The sequence below is a fragment of the Sturnus vulgaris genome, chromosome 19, assembly GCF_052056855.1.
Source record: "Sturnus vulgaris isolate bStuVul1 chromosome 19, bStuVul1.hap1, whole genome shotgun sequence".
NCBI lineage: Eukaryota > Metazoa > Chordata > Aves > Passeriformes > Sturnidae > Sturnus > Sturnus vulgaris.
Window position 1 is genome coordinate 9,911,420 of NC_142261.1, and position 20,356 is coordinate 9,931,775.

At 42.8% G+C, this 20,356-nt stretch overlaps 1 protein-coding gene across 1 annotated transcript; it reads left to right on the plus strand.

Annotated features, from left to right (window-relative positions):
* Positions 1-1,542: 1,542 nt before the first annotated feature.
* On the plus strand, positions 1,543-18,626 carry SUDS3 (SIN3A corepressor complex component SDS3). The gene is made up of 12 exons (XM_014894607.2): positions 1,543-1,772; positions 3,195-3,264; positions 4,198-4,253; positions 4,582-4,653; positions 6,198-6,217; positions 6,764-6,920; positions 8,830-8,925; positions 10,584-10,645; positions 11,523-11,544; positions 12,150-12,255; positions 16,172-16,256; positions 17,871-18,626. The coding sequence occupies exons 1-12, from the start codon at positions 1,613-1,615 to the stop codon at positions 17,967-17,969; spliced, it is 1,005 nt and encodes a 334-aa protein (XP_014750093.1). The 5' UTR covers positions 1,543-1,612; the 3' UTR covers positions 17,970-18,626.
* The last annotated feature ends 1,730 nt before the right edge of the window (positions 18,627-20,356 follow it).

Here is a 20,356-nt window from a genome sequence, read left to right on the forward strand (position 1 = left end):
TTCAGCTCAGTGACCGGATGGCTTTGGAGAGTGACTTGAGGAGCTGAAGCCCGGTGTGAGTGTGGGGAGAGGACAGACCCGTGGGCACCAGGCAGCTCATGCGATGTTGCAGCCGCCACCACGCCCTTTCCTGTTCACCCCGGGGCCGCGGGCAGCCGTGGCAGCCACGCTGCCTGAGTGGGGAGAAGGGAAAAGGAAGGGTTTCCAAAGTGCTGACAACCCATAGCATTCCTTGGGAAAGGAGAAGTGGCGAGCAGCTCTGGTGGTGTCTCTCCCCTGAGATAAAAACGCTCCCAGAAGTTCTGCGAGCTGCCTTGGGGGATGGGGGGTGCCGACTTTTGGCCGTGCCTCAGCCTCGTCCCCTGTTGGAGGCAATATTGACTTAAGGAAGGAGGCATGGAGCATACTTGGCGTGGGTGTTCCGAGTTAAAAATTGTCAGTCTGGGCAAACAGACCTTTGGGGTGATGGCCAGGAAAGCCGAGTGGCTGCACTGCATTATTGCTGCTCCTTTCAGAGCACGCTGTGACCTGGTGCTGCTCTGAGCGCCGAGTACCCGGCTCGGCGGGTTTGGAGAAGCGCTGCAGGTTTTGGAGGTCAGTGCTTCAGATCAAACCCATTTCCTTCCCATCGGTGAGGTGTTTGTAGTGCCTCAGTGAGTCAATAAGCTGTGCATGTGAGGAATGCACCTCACAGCTGAAGGTGAGCGATTAGTGTGGCTGTGCTGGAGGTGATGAGATTAATTAGTCCTTCCCAGGTGAATTAGAGCTGCAGAAATAAGATACATGAGATACTTAGTCTGAAATAGCACTGTGAGGCATTTTCAGAGGGGAGTGGGGTCCTGCATATGACTCTCGCCGTGTATCTTGATCCTTAATTTTGTAGCACTGCCTAGTCAGGAGAATAACCAGTACCCGGCAGATGTCAGCCACGTGTTCTACAAAAGCTGCTGTTCACTGGCAGGAGGCACCTGATACACCTGGGTGAGATCACAGTGCTGGCTGTGGTGGGGCTCTGCTGAGAGTATGGAGGAACAGGGAAGTAATTTCTCTATTAAAATATAATAAAATTCAAGTATCCTAATGAGTCCGTCCCTACCGAGGCAAGGTACTGCTGTGTGTCTGTGTCACAGAATCACACAATGGATCGGGTTGGAAGGGATCACAGCGGGATCATCTGCTCCAGCAGGGTCATCCCAGAGCACGTGGCACAGGATTGTGTCCAGACAGTTCTGGAATATCCCCAGAGAGGGAGGCTCCACAGCCTCTCTGGTCTCTGTTCCGCTGCTCAGACACTGTACAGTGAAGAAGCTCTTCCTCCTCTCTCGGAGGACAAGAGCAATGGGCATCCAAGCTTTCGGCACCTCTAGTCCATGAACAGGAGCCCAGGTGGCCACACCCCGCTGAGGAGTTAAACCCCACGGCCAGCACAGGCCAACCCCGTGCCACGCACTGGGCGGGCCAGGACTCGAACCCTCAACCTTCCGAGCCGCAGGGCCCGCGCTGGCCGGGCGGGGGCGCGGCGGCCCCGGCTCCGCCCGGAAGCGGAAGCGCGGCCGCGGTTCCCGCCGCGGTTGCCGAGCGGCGGCCGCTCCGTCCCGTCCCGCCCGCGGCCATGAGCGCGGCCGGGCTCGTGTCTGCGCCGCCCGCAGCCCCGCCGGGGCCGCCCGCCCCCGCCATGGCCCCCGCGCCCGACTACTACGAGGAGGAGGAGCTGGAGAGCGCCGAGGAGGAGGACGGCGAGCGGAGCGCCCGGGCCCGCGACTCCGACGAGGGTGTGTGGGAAGGGGGCGGGTCGGTGCCCGGGGACGGAGCCGGGGCTCTCGGGGGGGTGTGGGGCGGGGAGGATCGCTCCGCACGGTGTTTGGGATAGCGCTGCTGGTTTAAAGGGTTCGGAGCGGCGAGGACGCTCCGAGCAAACAAGGACCTGCCGGGGTGCAGCGGTTCCGTGCGGGAGAGTAAAATAGTAAAGGTGCTGGAGAGGCGGAGTTGTGGTTCTCGGTGAGCAGGAGGCAGGGGGACCGAGTGGCACAGCAGAGTGAAAACAGTGGAGAAACCCCGTGTTTTGGTTCTGTTTCCATGGTGTGAAGAGGGAAGGACCCAGTTAAGGGAGGAGAAGGTGCGGACAGAAGTGTAGCAGTGCAGGAGAATGTGACCGTACAAGAACCAGAGGGCAGGAAGAAGAGGAAATTAAGTAAAACCCGGAGTTGCCAGGAGCGTAGAGGACATAAAATACCAGATAAGGGAGATGTGGAAGGACTCTTGGAGAGTGGCTGATGCTGGCAGCAGAGCCCTCCATCCCCTCTGGCCTGGTTATATGGGATGATGTTAAAGATGCAGAGGGTGACAGGGCTCTCCCAACAGCATAGAAGTCTTTTGTGATGGCCCAGACATTTGAGTACATTTCTTGCAGTTAAAAAACTTACTGGTTTATCTTTGGTGCGTTAAATTTTATCTTAAGTTTAAAATGTTTGTAGTTTAAGAAAAATCTGAGGAAGGTTTGATTTAAGGGGCTGGGCCCCCCTTCCATGTGTAGGGAATTAGCTGTGGTTTGGGTTTCTCAGCTGTACCTTGTAAAGCCTGGAGGCACTTACCCCTTTTTGGACAGGTAATGGATTCTTGGTTATAAATAGAAGCTTGAAAAGTCTTAGCAGCAAGCTAGCAATCCCACAGCAATTTACTTTATTTACAGTTTATACTGTTTGTTTATAAAATGCAGTTATCTTTATGGCAGTGCTGGTATTTGAATGTTGAAGGACTAAATGAAGTATAGCTGAGAAGTTCCCGGCCTGCTATCTTTGGTGAGACCTTTGTGGTCAACCTGAGCAGCACAGAGTGGGTAGAATTCCAGCAGCAGGTTTGTGAAATGCCTTTCAGAGTCTTTAGGCTGTTTGTGTCTTACCTGTGTGTGAGTATTAATGTAGAGCCCCTTGTGTTAAACGGGAAGAAATTCCCAGACTCTCTGAAGTTGAAGTTGCTCATGTAAAGCTGCACTGCAAAACTCAGAATTGCAGGAAGATGTTTTATTTCTCTCCTGAATTCATCTCTGAGATTGTCTTTGATGTTAAATTGCCTGAGGTTTGGGGATTTCTTTTTTTGTTTGCCTGTTTCCACGTTTTTAAATAATTTACTGCTTAGTTTGGGATTTTTTATAGTTTTCTAAAAATTTTAACAAATTGGTTTTTTGCCTCGTTTAGACACTGAGGATGCCAGTGAAACAGACCTGGCAAAGCACGAGGAGGAGGACTTTGTAGAAATGAAAGAACAGTAAGTAACCCATTCCAAATACAAGTAAGGTGATGTTCTATTTATTTGTGGATTTAGGGGTGTTTATTGCCTGAAACTTGGCAAAGTTTTAGGCCAAGATTGGGAGTTTTAAGTGCTTACCCGAATGAAATAGCTCATGAGTCCATCCACTTGTATTTCTGCTCTCCCCAGTTACTTTCTCTGTTCTATATAAATTCAAGGAATTAAGGGCTGCTCCTGTTTTGGGCAAATAAATAATTATGAGTTCTGGGAGCAGCTGCAAATGGATCCTGCTGAAGACAGATCCTTCAAGTAAAATAAAGACTCTGCTTTAGATAAGCTAAGGAAAAGTAAGATGCCTATCCACGTGCCTTAAACAATTGAATTCTAGTCCTGAACCAGACACAGACTTTTGGGAGACTTGAAATTTGCAGTATTTTGAGTTCTTGCTTACTGGCAGAGATCTGTTTTTATACAGATCAGGAAGATTTGGTCAGTGTTAAACCACAGATATGTGGTAAAAGACATGCAGGTTTGCAGCAGCACCAGGAATAGACTTCTATGGGTTTTTAAAATAATGTGGGGAGCTAATGCACAGCTAATAAAACTTGACATAGTGCAAGAGTGATTCTGCTGTAAAATTTCTGATGTTTGTAGATCTAAATGTTATTTTAGATTTCAACATTAAAAAAAATCCTATTTTATCCCAGATTTTAAACCCATTGTAGAACCAAAGAAGTGCCAGAATTCTTAAGACACAATGAGAACCTTTCACTGGGATAAAAATCTTTTAGTCTGTAGTTGTAGTTTTGAGTTTGTAGTTCTTTTAGTTTGTAGTTCGTTTGTTCTCTGAAGTTCTGACAAGTTTTTGATTCTGTGTAAACATATAACTTCAAGAGATGGTGGAATAAACTATTTGTGCTTGGTATTTAAAGTTTCCTGCTGTGTTTGCAGGATGTATCAGGACAAACTGGCATCTCTGAAGAGGCAGCTACAGCAATTGCAGGAGGGTAAGCTTTGAAGAGTAGCTTTGGTTTTTATTTTCAGCACTTTTCAAATGTCATAGAAGGATGGGAGTTCTGAAAGATGGGAGCAGCATCCTTCACTGCCTCTTGGCTCTCAGCTGTGCTGCAGAGTTAAAAATGTCAGCTGCTTCCCATCTTTTCTCCATCTTAACTCCACTTGTAGTTAAGCCTCTCTGCTAGAACACTTCTTAAAAGGAGTAATCCACTTTTTACAAAAGCAGGGAATGTGCTTTGAGTGGTGTATGACTCCTTGAGGATATTTAATTATTGGGGGGAAAAAATGCAATGGGAATCTATAATTTATTTCCACTAGGTACTCTTCAGGAATATCAGAAAAGGTTGAAAAAGTTGGACCAGCAGTACAAAGAAAGGATACGAAATGCAGGCAAGTGGAATTTCACTCTAAGACACTGCAAATAACTTAAACGTGTGTTTTGTATAACACCTGAAGTCAAAAAGAGGTAATTCTGTCCTTTAAAGAAAAGAAACTTGCTGGAGCAAAGGGGTCTTTGGGTACCTTGTAGGGGTTTTTTCAGAGTTCACCAAACATGACAGGATCTACCTTGATTATTTTCTTCTCTCAGTCTGGATTGTTTGCTGACTGATAAACAGTTTTAGTCTTCACTTGTGTGAAGCAGCACAATTAAAAAGATTATTCCATTTTTATCTTGGCTCACAGTGTCCCACTTTGGTTTGTTGTTTTGTGGCCCTTGGGTGCCCTGTCTCCTTCAGTTTGTAGGAGTGGCAAATTTAGGAACACATACTTTCCCAAAGATCTGTTTGTGATCAATGAACACAGAGGATTTACTGCTGGAACTGTTGTTCTGCATGGCAGTGACATTGAATGGGCTGCCTGGACTTTGTGTGCTGCTCTGTTTCAAGGAGCAAAGTCCCAGGTTAATCTTTAAAGTTCCCAGGGCTCGTCCTTCTGGGTGTTTTTATTGTGTTGCTGCAGAGGAATGGCTTGGGAATCAGATCCAGGTGCTTGCCCTCCCTCTTTCTTATTCCCTTTCAAGTAGTTTCTTACCTTAGGCATTAAAGCAGGGGCCTTTTATAGAAGGCATTATGTGGATATGGGGAATACAGCTGCTCCTCCTTTAGCAAAAGAAAGCAATTCTCTATTTCTCAGAGTGCTTGGGAAGGTAGAGGATTTGCTTGAGGAACTGAAGTGATTTGAGCAACTTCTTGTTAACAGGAACCTGTCTCCTGAGATGAATTCCACTAATGATGGAGGTTGGAAAAGACCTCCAAAAAAACTTTTCATATGCACTAGATCTGCATCCTGGCAAGCCTGGGCTGTTTTGATAAAATTAAGCCTAAGTGCAAACTGGTATTTCTGACTGGCCACGAGCAGTGCTGCAGCAGCAGAGCTCTTCCACAGGAGGGCAGGTGGAGATCACTTGGAATTTTATGATTAAAAAAAATCCAGCTGCCTTGTAGTACAGGAATAAGGGTCTTTTATGTTTGTCCTTGGCATGCTGAGCTTTATTAAAACAACAGTTTAGATTTACCTGCATTTGATTAGCTGCATAATGCTGTAGATTGCTTTGCAAATAGAAGGCTTGATTTTTATTGCAGCTTTCTTATATTTTGTGTATATTATTATGGTTTTAAAATTTTTTTACATAATGGAGTAGTACATTGTTGCTACTACAGCCTTCTCTGAACTGAACAGTGTGGAATAGTGTAAGCTTTTCAGTGAGGTGACAATCTGTAAAAATCCTCTAGTAACAGTGTATTTTTGTAGAATTTTTTCATAGTCACTTTATTTTCAGCATAAAGCTGTGAAGTCTGAGTAGAGGTTGGATAAGTACATGCACTATTTGCTTCACTGCCTGTCTTGGCTGCAATATTCAATGGCTTTAAATGGCAAGGAAGTAATTTGGTGCAACTTTGAAGGTAATAAATTAAGTCTTTCTTGTGTTTCAGAACTGTTCCTGCAGCTGGAAGTAAGTACTCTTAATTTATCAAAAATATGCATTAAATAGGTAGAAGAGGCATAAACCTTGTTTCATCAATCAGCATTTGGACTTGTTTTCCCAGAAGGCTTAAAAGAAATTTTCTTCCTTTAGCTGGCTTTTACACTTGAGATGTAGTAGAGCTTACTGCTGGTATTGCCTCTAGTAACTTCTGCACTGTGTTGTTAAAATAGAATTAAATATTTGCAATTGGCCTCGTGTATCTGGCTGTGCATTGGGCTGGTCAGAAAAGGATGTTTAAGGTGATAAGTGCTGTTTATAAATCAGCAGAGCTCTCTGCTAAAGACTTCATTTGTTATGCAACATTAAAATGTCATTTTGCAAATAATTATTTCGCCAATATAATAGCACTAAGTAATTTTTAGATGCTTTTCTGTAGATTGTGAGTATTGATAATCTTTAGAAATTGGACCAGTTGTGAACTGAAAAGCTGATCAATAAAGCATTTGAAAAGCTGTTGTGATATCATTAACTTGAGTCCTTAATTAACCTTCTTGCTCCTTGGGTTTGCATTAGACAGATCAGGTGGAGAAAAATTACGTGAAGGAAAAGAAAGCAGCAGCAAAGGAGTTCGAAGATAAGAAAATTGAGCTTAAGGAAAATCTGATAGCAGAGTTGGAAGAGAAGAAGAAGATGATTGAGAATGAAAAGCTAACCATGGAATTAACAGGAGGTAAAGAAGATAAGCACCTGTCATTTGTGTATTTGTGTTATCCACTCTGCTCCTGCTTAGGGAAAGAGCTGTAAACATGGCAGGGCTGGTTTACACAGCACTGGTGGGAAATGCCAGCAGGGGCAGAGCATGAATTGGTGGTCTTTTAATGGAGAAAGCAGCTCAAAATTCACTGAATTTTTAACAGGTGGATCAGGCAGTGCCAGTGGAGCAGCAGAGGGGATGATGGACTTGCTTATATGCTGGGAAAGAGGCTTTGGTTCCCTGACCTAGCAATAAAACTATTGAGTTATGTCACAGTATTGACCTAACCAGTGATGCCAGATTGTAAAGCTCTGTCCTTTCCTTCCTGTAGGAGTGAGTGGTCAAGTAGTGGAAGAAAGCCAAACAATAAAGGTTGAAATCTGCTTCTTAAAGCCAGTAAAAAAATAAAAATTGTGGGTTACGTTTGTGCCAAGGCTCTAGAAAATTTAGATTAAATGGACATATTTTTTTCAGACAGTTGTTACCCCTGGTGCCTTGCAGTGCTCTGTGGTAATGGACACAGGGGAGCTAAGTCAGGAGTTAATTATTCCTGCAGAATTCTGTTGCTGAACCAGAAGTCTGATTTGATGTTCTTCCTGAGAGCAGCTCCCACACTTCATGGACTGATAGTGTGGTCTTGTTGCTGAGGCCTGTCCATGAGTTACACCCTTCATATATTTCTTGCATATAATCTGCAGGTTTTATATAAACTAATAACTTAATTTATACTCAGAAGTGAGAATTAAACCCTGTTTTGGTGTATTAAATGGTGCTTTTGGCTTAGTACAAACTCTTAGGGCTGATGTGGATTGGGAAGCATCTTGAGTTAGGCTGTTTTCCTTGTAACTTCTTTTATTTATTTATGAAGCCTGGTCTCATGGTCATCCTTGTTCACCCTTGAGATGAGAAGGGAATTGGTGTATTTTGCACATGCAGAGCTGCTCAAGGTTTTCATTTCTAGTGGGAAGCCAGAGGGGCTTCCCAGATTGCAGTGCTTCCCAGGGGATGATTCAGGGGTGCTTAGAAATGAGCAAATAACTCAGCACAGAGCAGGGGAGGTGGACTGATGTGCTTGGCATTTGTGATGTGGTCTCTTGGCTGCCAGTTCAACATATCTTCATGAATTCAGGAATGAGTTGTGAGAGTTTCAGTGGAGTTGTTCAGTAAAGGTTACTTGTAGGCATTTGGACAAACCAAGTTCAGATAATTACTTGGTGATGAGACTGGTGTTTAAGTTTTTAACAGTCTTTCTTCTTATTCCCCAGTGCATATGCTGCAGTTACTTCCTGTCAACTGCTGCTCTGTGTGTTATTAATTAGGCTCATTTCATTAATCATTCTTAGATAATCTGAATTTAAATACTGTTTGTTTGAAATCACTCCAGCAAACTTGTATCAGTCTTCAATGCAGAAATTTTCTCTAATCTTTTGACAAAGCTGCTTTTCTGCCTTGAAGATGAGAGAGCAATTGATTTGTAGCTGATGTTTTACATGCTATTAATGATCCAAATTGGGTTGGGAAAGAACTCTATGAGCTTGGCCTTTGAAATCTGTTCCCAAGCAGATAGCATAAGCATGAAAGGAATTTACCTTGAATCCTTGTAGCATCATTGTGCTGCTTATCTGTACCTGGAGCAGCTGTAACCATGGCATTGCAGCACTGGCACTGAACAGTGACCTGACAGGAGAGAGAACTTGGATTCACTGGCAGCACTTCCATGCTGGAAGCTAGCACCAAAAAAAAAAAAAAAATTAAAAGAAAAAAAAAATCCAATTTGCTGTATAAAAGAGGAAAGATTATTTTCCTTGTGCCTTGTGTAGAAAGCTGCTGCTGCTTACTCCTTTCCCTCTGGTCTTATCAGCTCTCCAACTTCATTACTCTACAGATTCCATGGAAGTGAAGCCTATTATGACGAGGAAACTGAGACGGAGACCAAATGATCCAGTTCCTATCCCAGACAAGAGGAGGAAACCTGCCCCTGATATCCTTTTGTGGAATCACTGCTGGCTTTGCAGCCCTGTGCTACCCACACCTTTGTTGTTTTGTACAGCAAGGAAAAGGAAATTAAATGCCAGGATCAGATTTGAGCTTGGGAAATACTGAAGCACAATTGTCATGTATGTGCTAAAGCAATACATCAGTTATATAACACATATATAGAAACCAGTGTTTGGAGATCTCTTGGTATCCTAACTTAATCCTCACTGTATCATGAGATAACTTTTTTTTTTGGTCAATGAGAATGGTTTGAATTCTACAGGCAATTTATTTCACAAAAGAAAAACTTTACAAGAACGTCATTATATATATATATGCTGAGATAATTGATTCCATAGATAGTAAATGGCTTTTTACATGAGCCAGAGCTTTTCTCATTTCAAGACGTGACAAAGCATTTACCAGAAAGATCATATTTGTCATATCAAAATAGTTTTTCCATTTCTGATAAAAGCTTCAGATCTCTAATCCAGAGATGCATAGCAAAAGCAAGGATGCTAGATTTGTTCTTTGAATAAGGAAAGATGAAGATTCATCTTGTTTTCATGTATCACAAGAGACAGAAAAACATGTCTGTGTAATCCTTAGGATCTGCCTTGCTGCATGTCTCAGAATTAAAATGTTCCTTGGCTTCTGGAAATATGTTTTTAGCTCCTCTGTGATAGGCACTTTTTCTATTTGTGTATTAAATTCACCTGGAGAGGAAGGCAAGGATATTTGCTTTGCAGGAGCTTCTTATTAGATTCTAAACTTGCATTCTTAGATTAAAAAAACTTATCCGAGTGACTCTCATTTTCTGAAGGCAATATCAAACCTTGAACTTTGGGAGTTCATGCAGGGTGGTCATGAGCATCTCCAGTTTCAATTAACCTCTTTCTGGTTGGAGATTCTGTTCACTCTTTCAGGAAAAAAAAAAGTCATTTATTAGTGCCCCCATCTCATCCAAAATAAATGAGTTTCATAGTGAACATGACCTGCTAATTGAGCATGATACAGCAACCACACCATGAAACTCTCTGCCTTTGTTCACTGGGAGAGGATTAAAGTCCATCAGACCCAAGACCCTTGAAATGCAGCCAGCAATTGTTATCTTTAGTTTAATACTTTGAATACTTTTGGCTAAACACTTGCTACGAAGAAACAAAAGTACTGCAGAGCTCTAATAAGGCTGTAACACACTAATTTCTATTTTCAAAGGTTTTGAATTTGTTTTCAGGTGCATTGTAGGCTCTTATTTATCCCCAGGCACACAAAGTTTTATTTAACTAGGTTTAGGTGGGATTTAGCTTCATTGTAGAAAATCTGAAGTGAGTCAGCTCATAGATTCTTCTCCACAGAAATACAAGATGAGAAACACTGAAAATGCTGGTGCTTGATCCTTCCATGAAGTAAATGTCAGTGCACTAAAGGTTTTTCATTGATGGTTCTGTCTGAATAAGTTAAAATGATTTTGCACTCTGCTGCTAAGATGGTGTGGATAGACTTGTATTAATCCCTCTGACAAAAAAAAAAAAGCTCAAGTAAGACATTTATTAAAATCCTGGAAACATTCTGGCTTACATTTACTCAAGTGAAATGTCATTGACCTTTAATTTTTAGCCTTGCTGCTCAAGAGCTTATGGAAACCTTAATTCTGGATACCTCAGCTAAATTATTTGTTGACTGATGAGCAAATAATGGAGGACCTAAGAACACTGAATAAGGTAGGGATTGTTGCTTGACTGTATTTCTTCATTTTAAAGAGAAGGCAAATGGTTTCTCCTGAAGAGAACAGATCTGTCTTTAATGTTCATTTTGGAGATGTGGGACTATTTCATCCCCGTAGGCTTTCTGAAGTAGCACAATAAAGGATTTAGCAAGATGGTATCTCCTCTTTTTTATTGAGGCTTAATTAACCTAATTTGAATGACTGTCATCTAAAAATGTTACCTTTTGTGTGAACCAAGGGATGAGCAATGTTAAGGAGTTTCTTCCTCATGGCTGAACAGATGTCAGTGTGTTTTTCTGGTAGATCACAGGCTGCCTTTGGTTCAGGCCTTAGTGTGGGGTAGGATTTTTTATTAATTTTTTTCCTCCCTGCTGTCACAAGATTTCAGCGAGCTGGATAGGGGGCAGTGTGCATGTTTATAGTTTTTCTAGTTTTGATTAACATATTGCTGAACACTTGCAGGCTTATCTAATTTCTTAGAATATAAGCTGCTCATTAAGGCATTTTAAGGATGGTAATGGAACACTGGTTTTGTGCCAGCTGTTGAGGTTTCTCTACTGATTTATCTCCTGTATTTTGTATATCCTGAGAAATGTTTCACATTCAAAAATAGCATGTTAGATGGGTTTGACTCATTGCAGTGGGTTATCTGAATGCTCTCAGGTTCACTTTTTTGGCCTTTTGGATCATTATACTGATTATCTGCACCTTAGGCTGCATAGAGCACACTGCTCTGGTTGTGTTATGCCACTTAACAGAGCATTTAAAATAGAAACATTCCGAGCATGGACAGTAAGATACCTGAAGTTATCACTGCAGCTTCTGTGGCTCCTGTCAGATCTCTAACACTGCTTTGCTCTCTTCCCATGTAGCTTAAATCACCCAAGAGACCAGGTGAGTTACAGATGCAGTGGAACTTGTTCTGGACAGAGGATGGTACTGTAGGTGTTTGGCTGTGGGATTGCTGTTCTTTGTGTGGTGCTGATGTTTGTCAGGGATGGGAAGAGGGGCATGAACATCTTTGGTGGCTGAAACGATTGGGCAAGGGACAATCCAACTGGGAAAAGAGGTTTTCTATTCTATTCAGGTGCATCTGGGCACCTTGTCTGCTTGTCAGCTCCACTGAGGGATTGACCCCTTGTGCTTTTATGCCTCCAGCTCTATAGATGTGCTTGTACAGTTGATTTCAAGACAGAGTGAGACTAACTTGCCTCAGTAATTTTAACCATATTTAACTAATTAACTGTGGATTATAACTAAAACAAAATCAAGGACATATTGTCCCTCACTTACCCATGAATGTTTTTTCAGATAAATGCTGTATTTCAATGAATTTTTTAATTCACTGTAGAGGTTGAGTTACTCATCACAATATATAATTTCCTGATGGCTATTTGAGTTCTTTCTCTGCTTGTTACTTCTGCACACAAAACCTTATGAACTGCAGTTCTGCAGTCAGGTGTGCTGCTCTTTAACCTGAGTGTGTCTCCTGTCCCCAGCCTCCCCCTCCTCTCCTGAGCACCTCCCAGCTACACCAGCAGAGTCTCCAGCTCAGAGGTTTGAAGCTCGGATAGAAGATGGCAAACTCTACTATGACAAGAGATGGTGAGGCCTGGGCAGTTTCTGTTCCCATCAGTCTGTGTGGTGTGGTGTGTAGTGAGGAGGCAGAGAAATGGCTTTGATCAAAGGATTGGTGGACAAAATGCTTTTGGGCAGAGGTTTGCTGCTCCCTCCACAAGCTCATCAAGGGTCCAGTAAAGCAGGGGTGATGATGGAGTGTTCACACTCTGTAGGCTTTCAGAGATAACTGGTGGCTCCAATAAAAGGAGACTGGAATCTTTTCCATGTCCCACTGTGGCACTTAAGAAGTCAAACCTAATATGAGGTGGGAGAGGCAGCAGCAGCCACAGTGGATGTGATTGAAGCTGCCCAGCTTGGATACACACACTCCATGATTTGCTGTCAGCAGCACTCCCGTTCCTGAGGTTCAGCTCTGTGCAACACAAGCCCAGCATTCCACAAGGTGGCAGAAGAAATGTCATCCAGCAGCTGCTCAGGATGAAAAATGCTTCTAATAAATCCAAATAACCTTTAAAGATCAAACCCAGATGGGAGAGGCAACTTTGGAATTGTTGATTGGATTTATCTCTGTTGAGTTTTATGGCCATACATCTGTACAAGCCTCACAAAACACAAGGAAAATATTAAATTCTGCAGAGGAATCCTAGTAGATTTTAAACTTAATCCATGAGACTTACAAACCTGGATAATCAAGGGGGCAATCTTGAACTCCTTGAGCAGAAAACAGTTTGCTTTCAAAAAGTTATCTGCTTATTTGTAGCCTACTTCAGTGTTCAGGTGGCTCAAAGTAACAAGTGATGAGGCTGTAATTTTATCACAGAAGTAGGTGTGAAGCTGGTTTTTTACACAGCAATCCCCTTGGCCTGTTGGTCAATTTTTTCCTTCTGACTGAAGTTTGAGAGTTTAGTGTACACAGCTCTCATCAAAGCTGCTCCTTCAGTTTAAACACCTATGAAGTGTAAAACAGGTAAGAACTGAACAGGCTACTTATTCCACAGATCCATCAAGTTTATTTTTTTTCCTTTCATAGTTTTTTTTGTGTGTGTAAAGTGACTATCTCAGGATATAGTTGGATGAATAAACTCTTCTTCAGAATTTTGAAGCATATGGAGTACTTGAAAAGTATTCATGAGTAAAAAAAGAAAGAAAAAAAAAAAGGCATCTGAAGTAATCTGTCAGTAAAGCTCAAACCTTCACATTAAATTTAAACCTGGAAGAGCTTCAGTGAGCCCAGAATCCCACCAAAGCACCAGCTCTCTCTGAAGGGTATCTAGCTGGAGTATAAAGCACTTAACAGATATTTTCATCTGGCTGAATTCACTTGTCATGGGGGTCTTGTTGTCAGGAATTCCAGCTTCTTGTCTTTCCTGGCTGCCTTGTTCTTATGCTGTTTTAAGATCAGTATTTTATATTTTTTTGGTTGTAATAATCCTGCTTAGATTTTTTTGATTGATAGTAATAGTACTTGTGCAAAGTAGCTGGTGTTTTAAAATAATGAAGCAACTCTTGGTAGTGGGAGGGTAATTCTTCCTAAGGTGCATAAAGAATGCTGGCATGCACAGAACCCCTAAACCTGACAGCCCAGGAATGACTTTGTGTTTCCTGATGCAGCCCTGCATGACCATTACCTGAAAACAGGGAATGTTTAAGGCCAGTAATGAACCCCCTGAAGTCTTGCAGAGACCTTTCACAGGTGTCTCCAGAGTGGAGTGTTCCAGGTGAATGTGGAATTAAGGCTCAGATTTTTATCCTCAGAGCTCTGTGCTCCCCCATCAAATCATAAACCACAGTTCACTGTAAAGCAGCCATCTTTTTGCTCTTAGTTTTACTGCATACAATAATGCAGAGGGATTTCTTTCAGTCTTCTGATGGAGTTGCAGTTGGAAATCTTGGCCTTTCAGTAAAATATTTTATAGCAGGAAATGGAATTACTTCTGCTTGCCTCACTTGGTGCCTTCTGCCTCCTGCAACAGCAAGAGTTGTTTGGCTCTTTGCTTTCTTGAAAGCCAACTTAAAACCTCACTGCACTTTTCATCTGAGGTAATTTCCTCAATCCTGTCCCTCTCTGGATAAATAAACTTGGCAAAAGGATGAGACATCACCAGCTAACTGATGCACCAGGGTGCTGTGCCTTCAGCTGCCCTGTCTCTGAGTGTGGAGCCTGAGACAGCTGAGACAACTCTTCAGTGGAACACTGCTGACTTGCTTCTTTGCCTGTTCTGGCACAATTAGCATTAATTTACTGATGGAGAGTCATTCATGATGTGAAATCCAAGGGCTGAGTGAAGCCTCTGACACATGTGTCATCAGCTTTGGAATTCACTGAGAATCAAAAATTAAAAGTAGGGGGAAAAAAATCTTTCCTTGTTTGTATGGGCACAGCTAACACTTGAGAGCTGTTGTTTGCACTGGTATCTCCTGCACTGCTGCTGATTGTGTCGAGATCAAAACTCTTGCTTGAGTACTCACAGCATGGCATGGTAGGGCACTGCTGGACTGAGATTTTTGTCTCATCTTAGTGAGGCCTGGAGTGGGTAGTAGCTTATTGAGTTCCTCTCTATCATTTAATGACACCTGAACTTGCTAAACTGAGATTTATTAGGCTCAGATCATTGTTGCTGGAACATACTGACATTATTTCTGTCAAAACGAAGGAGAAAGACACCTGTGCCCAACCATTGTTTTAAAGGTTGCAGGATTTGGGGATTTCTTTATTCCCTCACCTTCCCCATGGGTAATGAGGATGTTTGGAAGGCTCAGAGCTGACACTCATTCCAGTGAAAATTCTGAGTGCATAAGCCAGTAGGAAGAGATTGATTGGAATAAACCATTGGAAGACTTCCACGTGTACAGTATGGTTATTGTAGAAATAACTGTAAAGTTTAAATAAATCCATGTATTTTACAAATGGCAGTCAGGCTGCAGGAGATTGCACTGGGTGGCTACTGAGGGAATATCTGTGCAGGGATTCTGCAGCTTGGATTGCCCAGATAAAATCATGATTGGGGAAAGGTGGAAATACAGACATGCTTTTAGAGCTGTAGAGTATTTTGGTGCTTGCTTGATTAAGATGATACACTTACAAATCACGTGTTCCAGTGTAATTAGTTCTGCCTATGGAACAGAATGAGGCAGAATGAACAGAAAGTGGAGTTTTGGGGCTGGCACACTGTAGCACTTGGAGAAATGTGAGCTGTGAAAGAGGCAGGTCCACAAAATGAAAGAATTCAGAGCTATGAATTTCAAAGTCTTTGTTTTATAAACAATGCATTAAGAACAATATAGAGCTTAAAATATTATCTAAAATAGGATGAAATGGATAGTTTAGTCATGGCCTCCTTATGGCAGATATTTCCAGCTCATTACAGTCAGTTACCCATTAGTTACCATTTTGGGTATTTTCACAAAATAGGACAGCATTAGAAATTTGAGGTCTCATTAAACAGTGCACAGACTGCACTGATTGAGGGTAATTCACTTTTGGTGGTGGTGGTGCTCAGTAATTCTGTACTGGGAAATAACCTGAGTATCTGTGATTTGTTCTGTCGTGTTTTGTCAAGCAAATTAAGGAGCTGCCTTCTGAAATCCATCCTGTGTCTGAAGTGGGAGAGGCTGCCTGGATTAACCCTTGGAGCTTGGGTGTGTTGTCAGTCACTCCTCCCCTGGGCTGTGGCTGGGGCTCTGCCTCTCCCCCTTGCAGTTGTGAAATCTGTTTTCAGTAACCTTTAGTACAGAGTTGAATGTGAATGAAGATCCTCCTGCATTTCAGAATATCTTTAAATGCAGACTGTGTGTGTGTGATCAGATCACCCACTATGTTGCAAAGATGGAGAAAGTGATGTGGAAAGAAAGGCAGACTTCAAATTTACTCTGTCCAGCTTTATCAATAATGGATTCATACATTTGCTTTTTATTTTTACTTTTTTTTTTCTTTTTGCAGGTACCACAAGAGCCAAGCTATTTACCTGGAGTCTAAAGAGAACACGAAGATCAGCTGTGTGATCAGTTCTGTGGGTGCCAACGAGGTTGTGGCTGCTTTTATTTGTCTGGAGAGGGGGGAAAGACATGGGTCTAGTAAGGGCTAAAAATAGATTCCTGTCTGGTGTGTAAAGAAGCTGAAGCCAAGATAAAACTGGCTTGAGAAAACTCTTTTTGAGATGGGAAGAGACTTGCTCTATTTCTGAAGGATAATCTTGTGTTTTGCAAGCTCCTGCAGCAGTTGGGCAAAGGGAGCACTTTGTTCTTTGCTTGCAGATTCCAGACACTTCAGGGAGAGAAATAATAGATTGGAGTGCACTTCTCCTCAATCAGCCAATAAAGGAACTTTAATTTGTTGTGGCAGCTAAGGGAAAACACTTTTATTTTCCCCAGAGTTGCATGTGGGATGTGTTTGTGTCACAGCTGTTCCCCTGCAGTGGCAGTTGTGGCACTCAGTTGTTCAGATAAAAGCAGTGATAGTGTGCTCATGGATGCATTAAAATTTGTTAAAAGTTATTACTTTAATTTAGCTAAACTAATGCATCATTCCCTCATACTGTGGTAGAATATAAAATTGTTCATGTTTGTTTCCTACAGTTGCTCAAAGTTTATGGATTTTTGAGTTCTTTTGGCAAGCAAGACATGCCAAATCCTTGGAAATGTTGCAGTTGGGAGATGATTATCAATGAATGTTGATTTTAATTTCTCTGGAGAAATAATTGAAGTAGAAATCCAGACAAATACTAAATTTATTTTATATTGAGGGGTCCTGTTAATAAAGTCAATTTATAATTAAAGTAATAGAGTTAAATCAATTTACTTACCAGGCCTGTAGCTAATATATTAAACAGAAAAAGTTTAGGGTAAATCACAGGCCAACATAACTTTATAATCCTTTACAGCAGGAAATACTGGACTTCCATCCTAAAATATTGCAGTATTAAGGAGTGGACAGTTCTTAATGTATTTATATAAATATATTGAAATGTATTAGAAGGATACAATGCAGAGGAAATTGCTCAGACTTGATTTTTAAAGTACAGATTTTTAGATCTAAACACCTTGAAGGTGATTTCAAAAGCTGTCTGGAGGGGCTGCCTCGGTGGCAGCAATTTGTCCTCTGGAACACATGGTGTGAATCCTTCCATGCCAGTGTTTAAAAGAGAGGCCCTTTTATCTCCAGACACAATTTCTGTGCTACATTGTGGGAAATGCTTCATGGAACAGAATCAGAATAAGCTTTTCATTTGACTAATAGTTACTTGTCTGGGCAAATCCCAGGACAGATAATTTTATGATCTGTGGATCTAGAGAGACTTAGTCTTGATTAGACAAAGCTCAGTGCCACGGTGCTGTTGTGAGCTGTCACAGGAGGAACCTGCTTTCCTGATGGTGCTTGAAAGAGTCATTTTTCTTGAGGTCTGTTTTGAGCAGGAAGTTAAGGAGCTGAAGTTAGACACCTTATTTCATTTTCTACTCAGGTTGCAATGCCTGGTGTGGGAAGGGAAAGGGGATTAACCTCATTGATCTGTGCCCCCTGAGGAGTTCAGCTCCGGCACTGAGACACCGAGTTAATGTGTCTATTGCTTGCTTCGAGTTTTCCCTTTTTCTCCCCTAATTCATCTCCCCGCCCCATTCTTTTTACCTTTCCTCTCCTGCAGATCTGGGTGAGGAAAACCAGCGACAGCACCAAGATGAGGATCTACCTGGGGCAGCTGCAGAGGGGCGTGTTCGTGATCCGCCGGCGCTCGGCCACCTGAGCCTGCCCAGCCCTGCCCTGGGTTTTATCACATCACCAAACCTCTGCCAGGGGCTCACAGGCTGCTCACTCCTCCCAGCAGCAGGCAACAGTCCTGACCTCTGACGAGACACTTTGTGGCTGGCCACATAATCCCCAGTAGTCCTTAAACCTTTAGTGATGCCCAAGCACTGCCCTGGACTATTTCTGGATTTTTGCATCAAGCTTCTGTACGCTCTCTTTGTATTTTGGGTGACTGTTTGAGACGACTTTGCATCATCCTCCTTTTCGTTGTTGTTTTGTGGTGCACAGACGGGACTCGTGTGTCAAAAACGTCATCATCATGTTTCTGTTGGGAGTCAGACCAGTGGAAGAGGCTTTGCTTGTCAAGACCTGAGGTTCTTTGTGCTTTCTGGCCTTGTTTTTCCTGCAAGGCTCAGGGTTTTGGGCAGAAGATGAATCCTGCCAGGTTTCAGCTGCAGCTGAGAGATGCCTCCAGAATACCTGGTGCACAACACCAGCTTTATTGGATGGACTGTTGAAAGACTGGAGACTTTTTTAGGTTGGTGTGAACAGCTCAGAAACTGCTGAAAATACAGTGATTTTAATGTAGCTCAGAGTCACGTGTGGTTAGTCAGAAGCTTCCATTTCTCTTCACATTAAAAAACCCTTCAATGAACAAGCAGAGTATGTCTGTTTGCTGATATAATTACCTGGGATAGGTGGATGACTAAATTAAAGGAATAATTACCTAGATTTTGCAGATAGCAAAGCTGTATGAGTTCTGTGTGTGTCTATAATCACTCACAGATGTAGAGAGACAAAAGATCAATTTCACTTTTTCCACTGATGCTCAGAATCACAGGTTATGGTGGGATCCTGCTGACAGGAGATCCTCGATCTGTGGTATCCTCCCAAGGAGCCTGGTACAGAGGAGAAAGTGGCCTTGACATGTTGTTAGCTGCAACCTTCGTTCCCTGAAATGTTCTGCAAAGAGCTCCTCCTGAAGGCTGTTTTAGTTGCTGGAGGTAACATGGGGTTTCTACACTTGCCTTCCTGCAGCACCAGTGAAAATGTCCAAATAATGACATTAAGATGCTCCCTAGGTGTTTAAAGATGTCTCTGGCACTGCTTTATTATTCCCAGTCATTTGCTGATGGCTGGAAGCACCAGTGCCATGTGTGACTGCCTTGGCAGGAGCCACATGGTGCCCTGGCAGTGCTGTCATATCTCTGCCCTGTGTGCAGAACAACTTTGTGCTCCTTTTGATTACTACTCAAAAAAGTTGTAAATTCTGTCTTTCTCAGTATCTGTCACTTTGAGGCATCTTCGGGTTGTGCTTTTGAGCTGCCTTCTTAACATCCCCCCAGCCTATCTTTGGTGTCTGGATGAATGGAGTCCAGGGAGGGGAGTTGCAATGGCTGTGCCCATTCCTTTCCTGCAGTTGGGTGGCAGTCACACCCCAAAAACTGATGCCTAGGTCTGGAGTGGAGTGTGATGGCTGAGTTCCTGATGTGACTGACACACCTGACTTGCTTTTGGCCGTGTTTGGATTTGGAGTGGATGTGGAGCTGTGGCAGGGAAGGAGAGGGTGTTTCCCAGCCCTCGACAATGTGCCACCCCTGCTGCAGCTCAGGCAGAACGCAGCAGGCTGGATTCTGTCAAGTTAACAGCTTACTTAATAGAACTTAACATTCTCTGCACATGTCACAGGTTTTTGATAAGGTGATGATGTACCAGACAGGATTTGTCACCGAGTCTTTAAATGAACATCGTGCTAATAATAAAAAGTGCTAAGGAAGCAGCAGGATTTATTTCCTGTCTGTATCACTTTATCAATCCGTGGATTTGTGGGAATAGCTGGCGACTTGTGCTCAGTGTTGGGGAGATCCTTTGCCAGCAGCCATCTGCTGCTGTGGTGTTCCCTGTTCTGGGGTAATTTTGGGAGTTAATAGGAGTGTGGCTGGGATGTCAGTGTGTGTTGGACAGGGAAAGAGGCTCCATGAACCCATGGTGAATCCAGGCACTGCCTCCAGGGAGGATGTGTGAGCTTTGTACAACTTCCTTCCATCAGAATTCCTTGCCAGTTTTCCCCAGCGCCCCTGGGTCAGCCTTTGAACTGTTAATTTCTGCTTTTGGCAGCCCTTAGTAGGGGTTGTACTGCTGTAAATGGCTCAAACTTAACTGCTACACTGAAGGAATTTTGTTTATAGGCTACTTCATCCTCAGTTTCTTAATGAAATGGAAGTCTGCCTTGCCTCTGTCGATCACCATAAAGAGTAGATGTGTCTCACAGAGTACATGAATATTGTATCCAGGTTTTTTTTTTTATCCTGGCAGGCTGTTCTGTAATGGCCTGAGCCATTTGTGAGGCTGGAAGAGATAAAGTGCAGTGCCTTGCTGTGCACT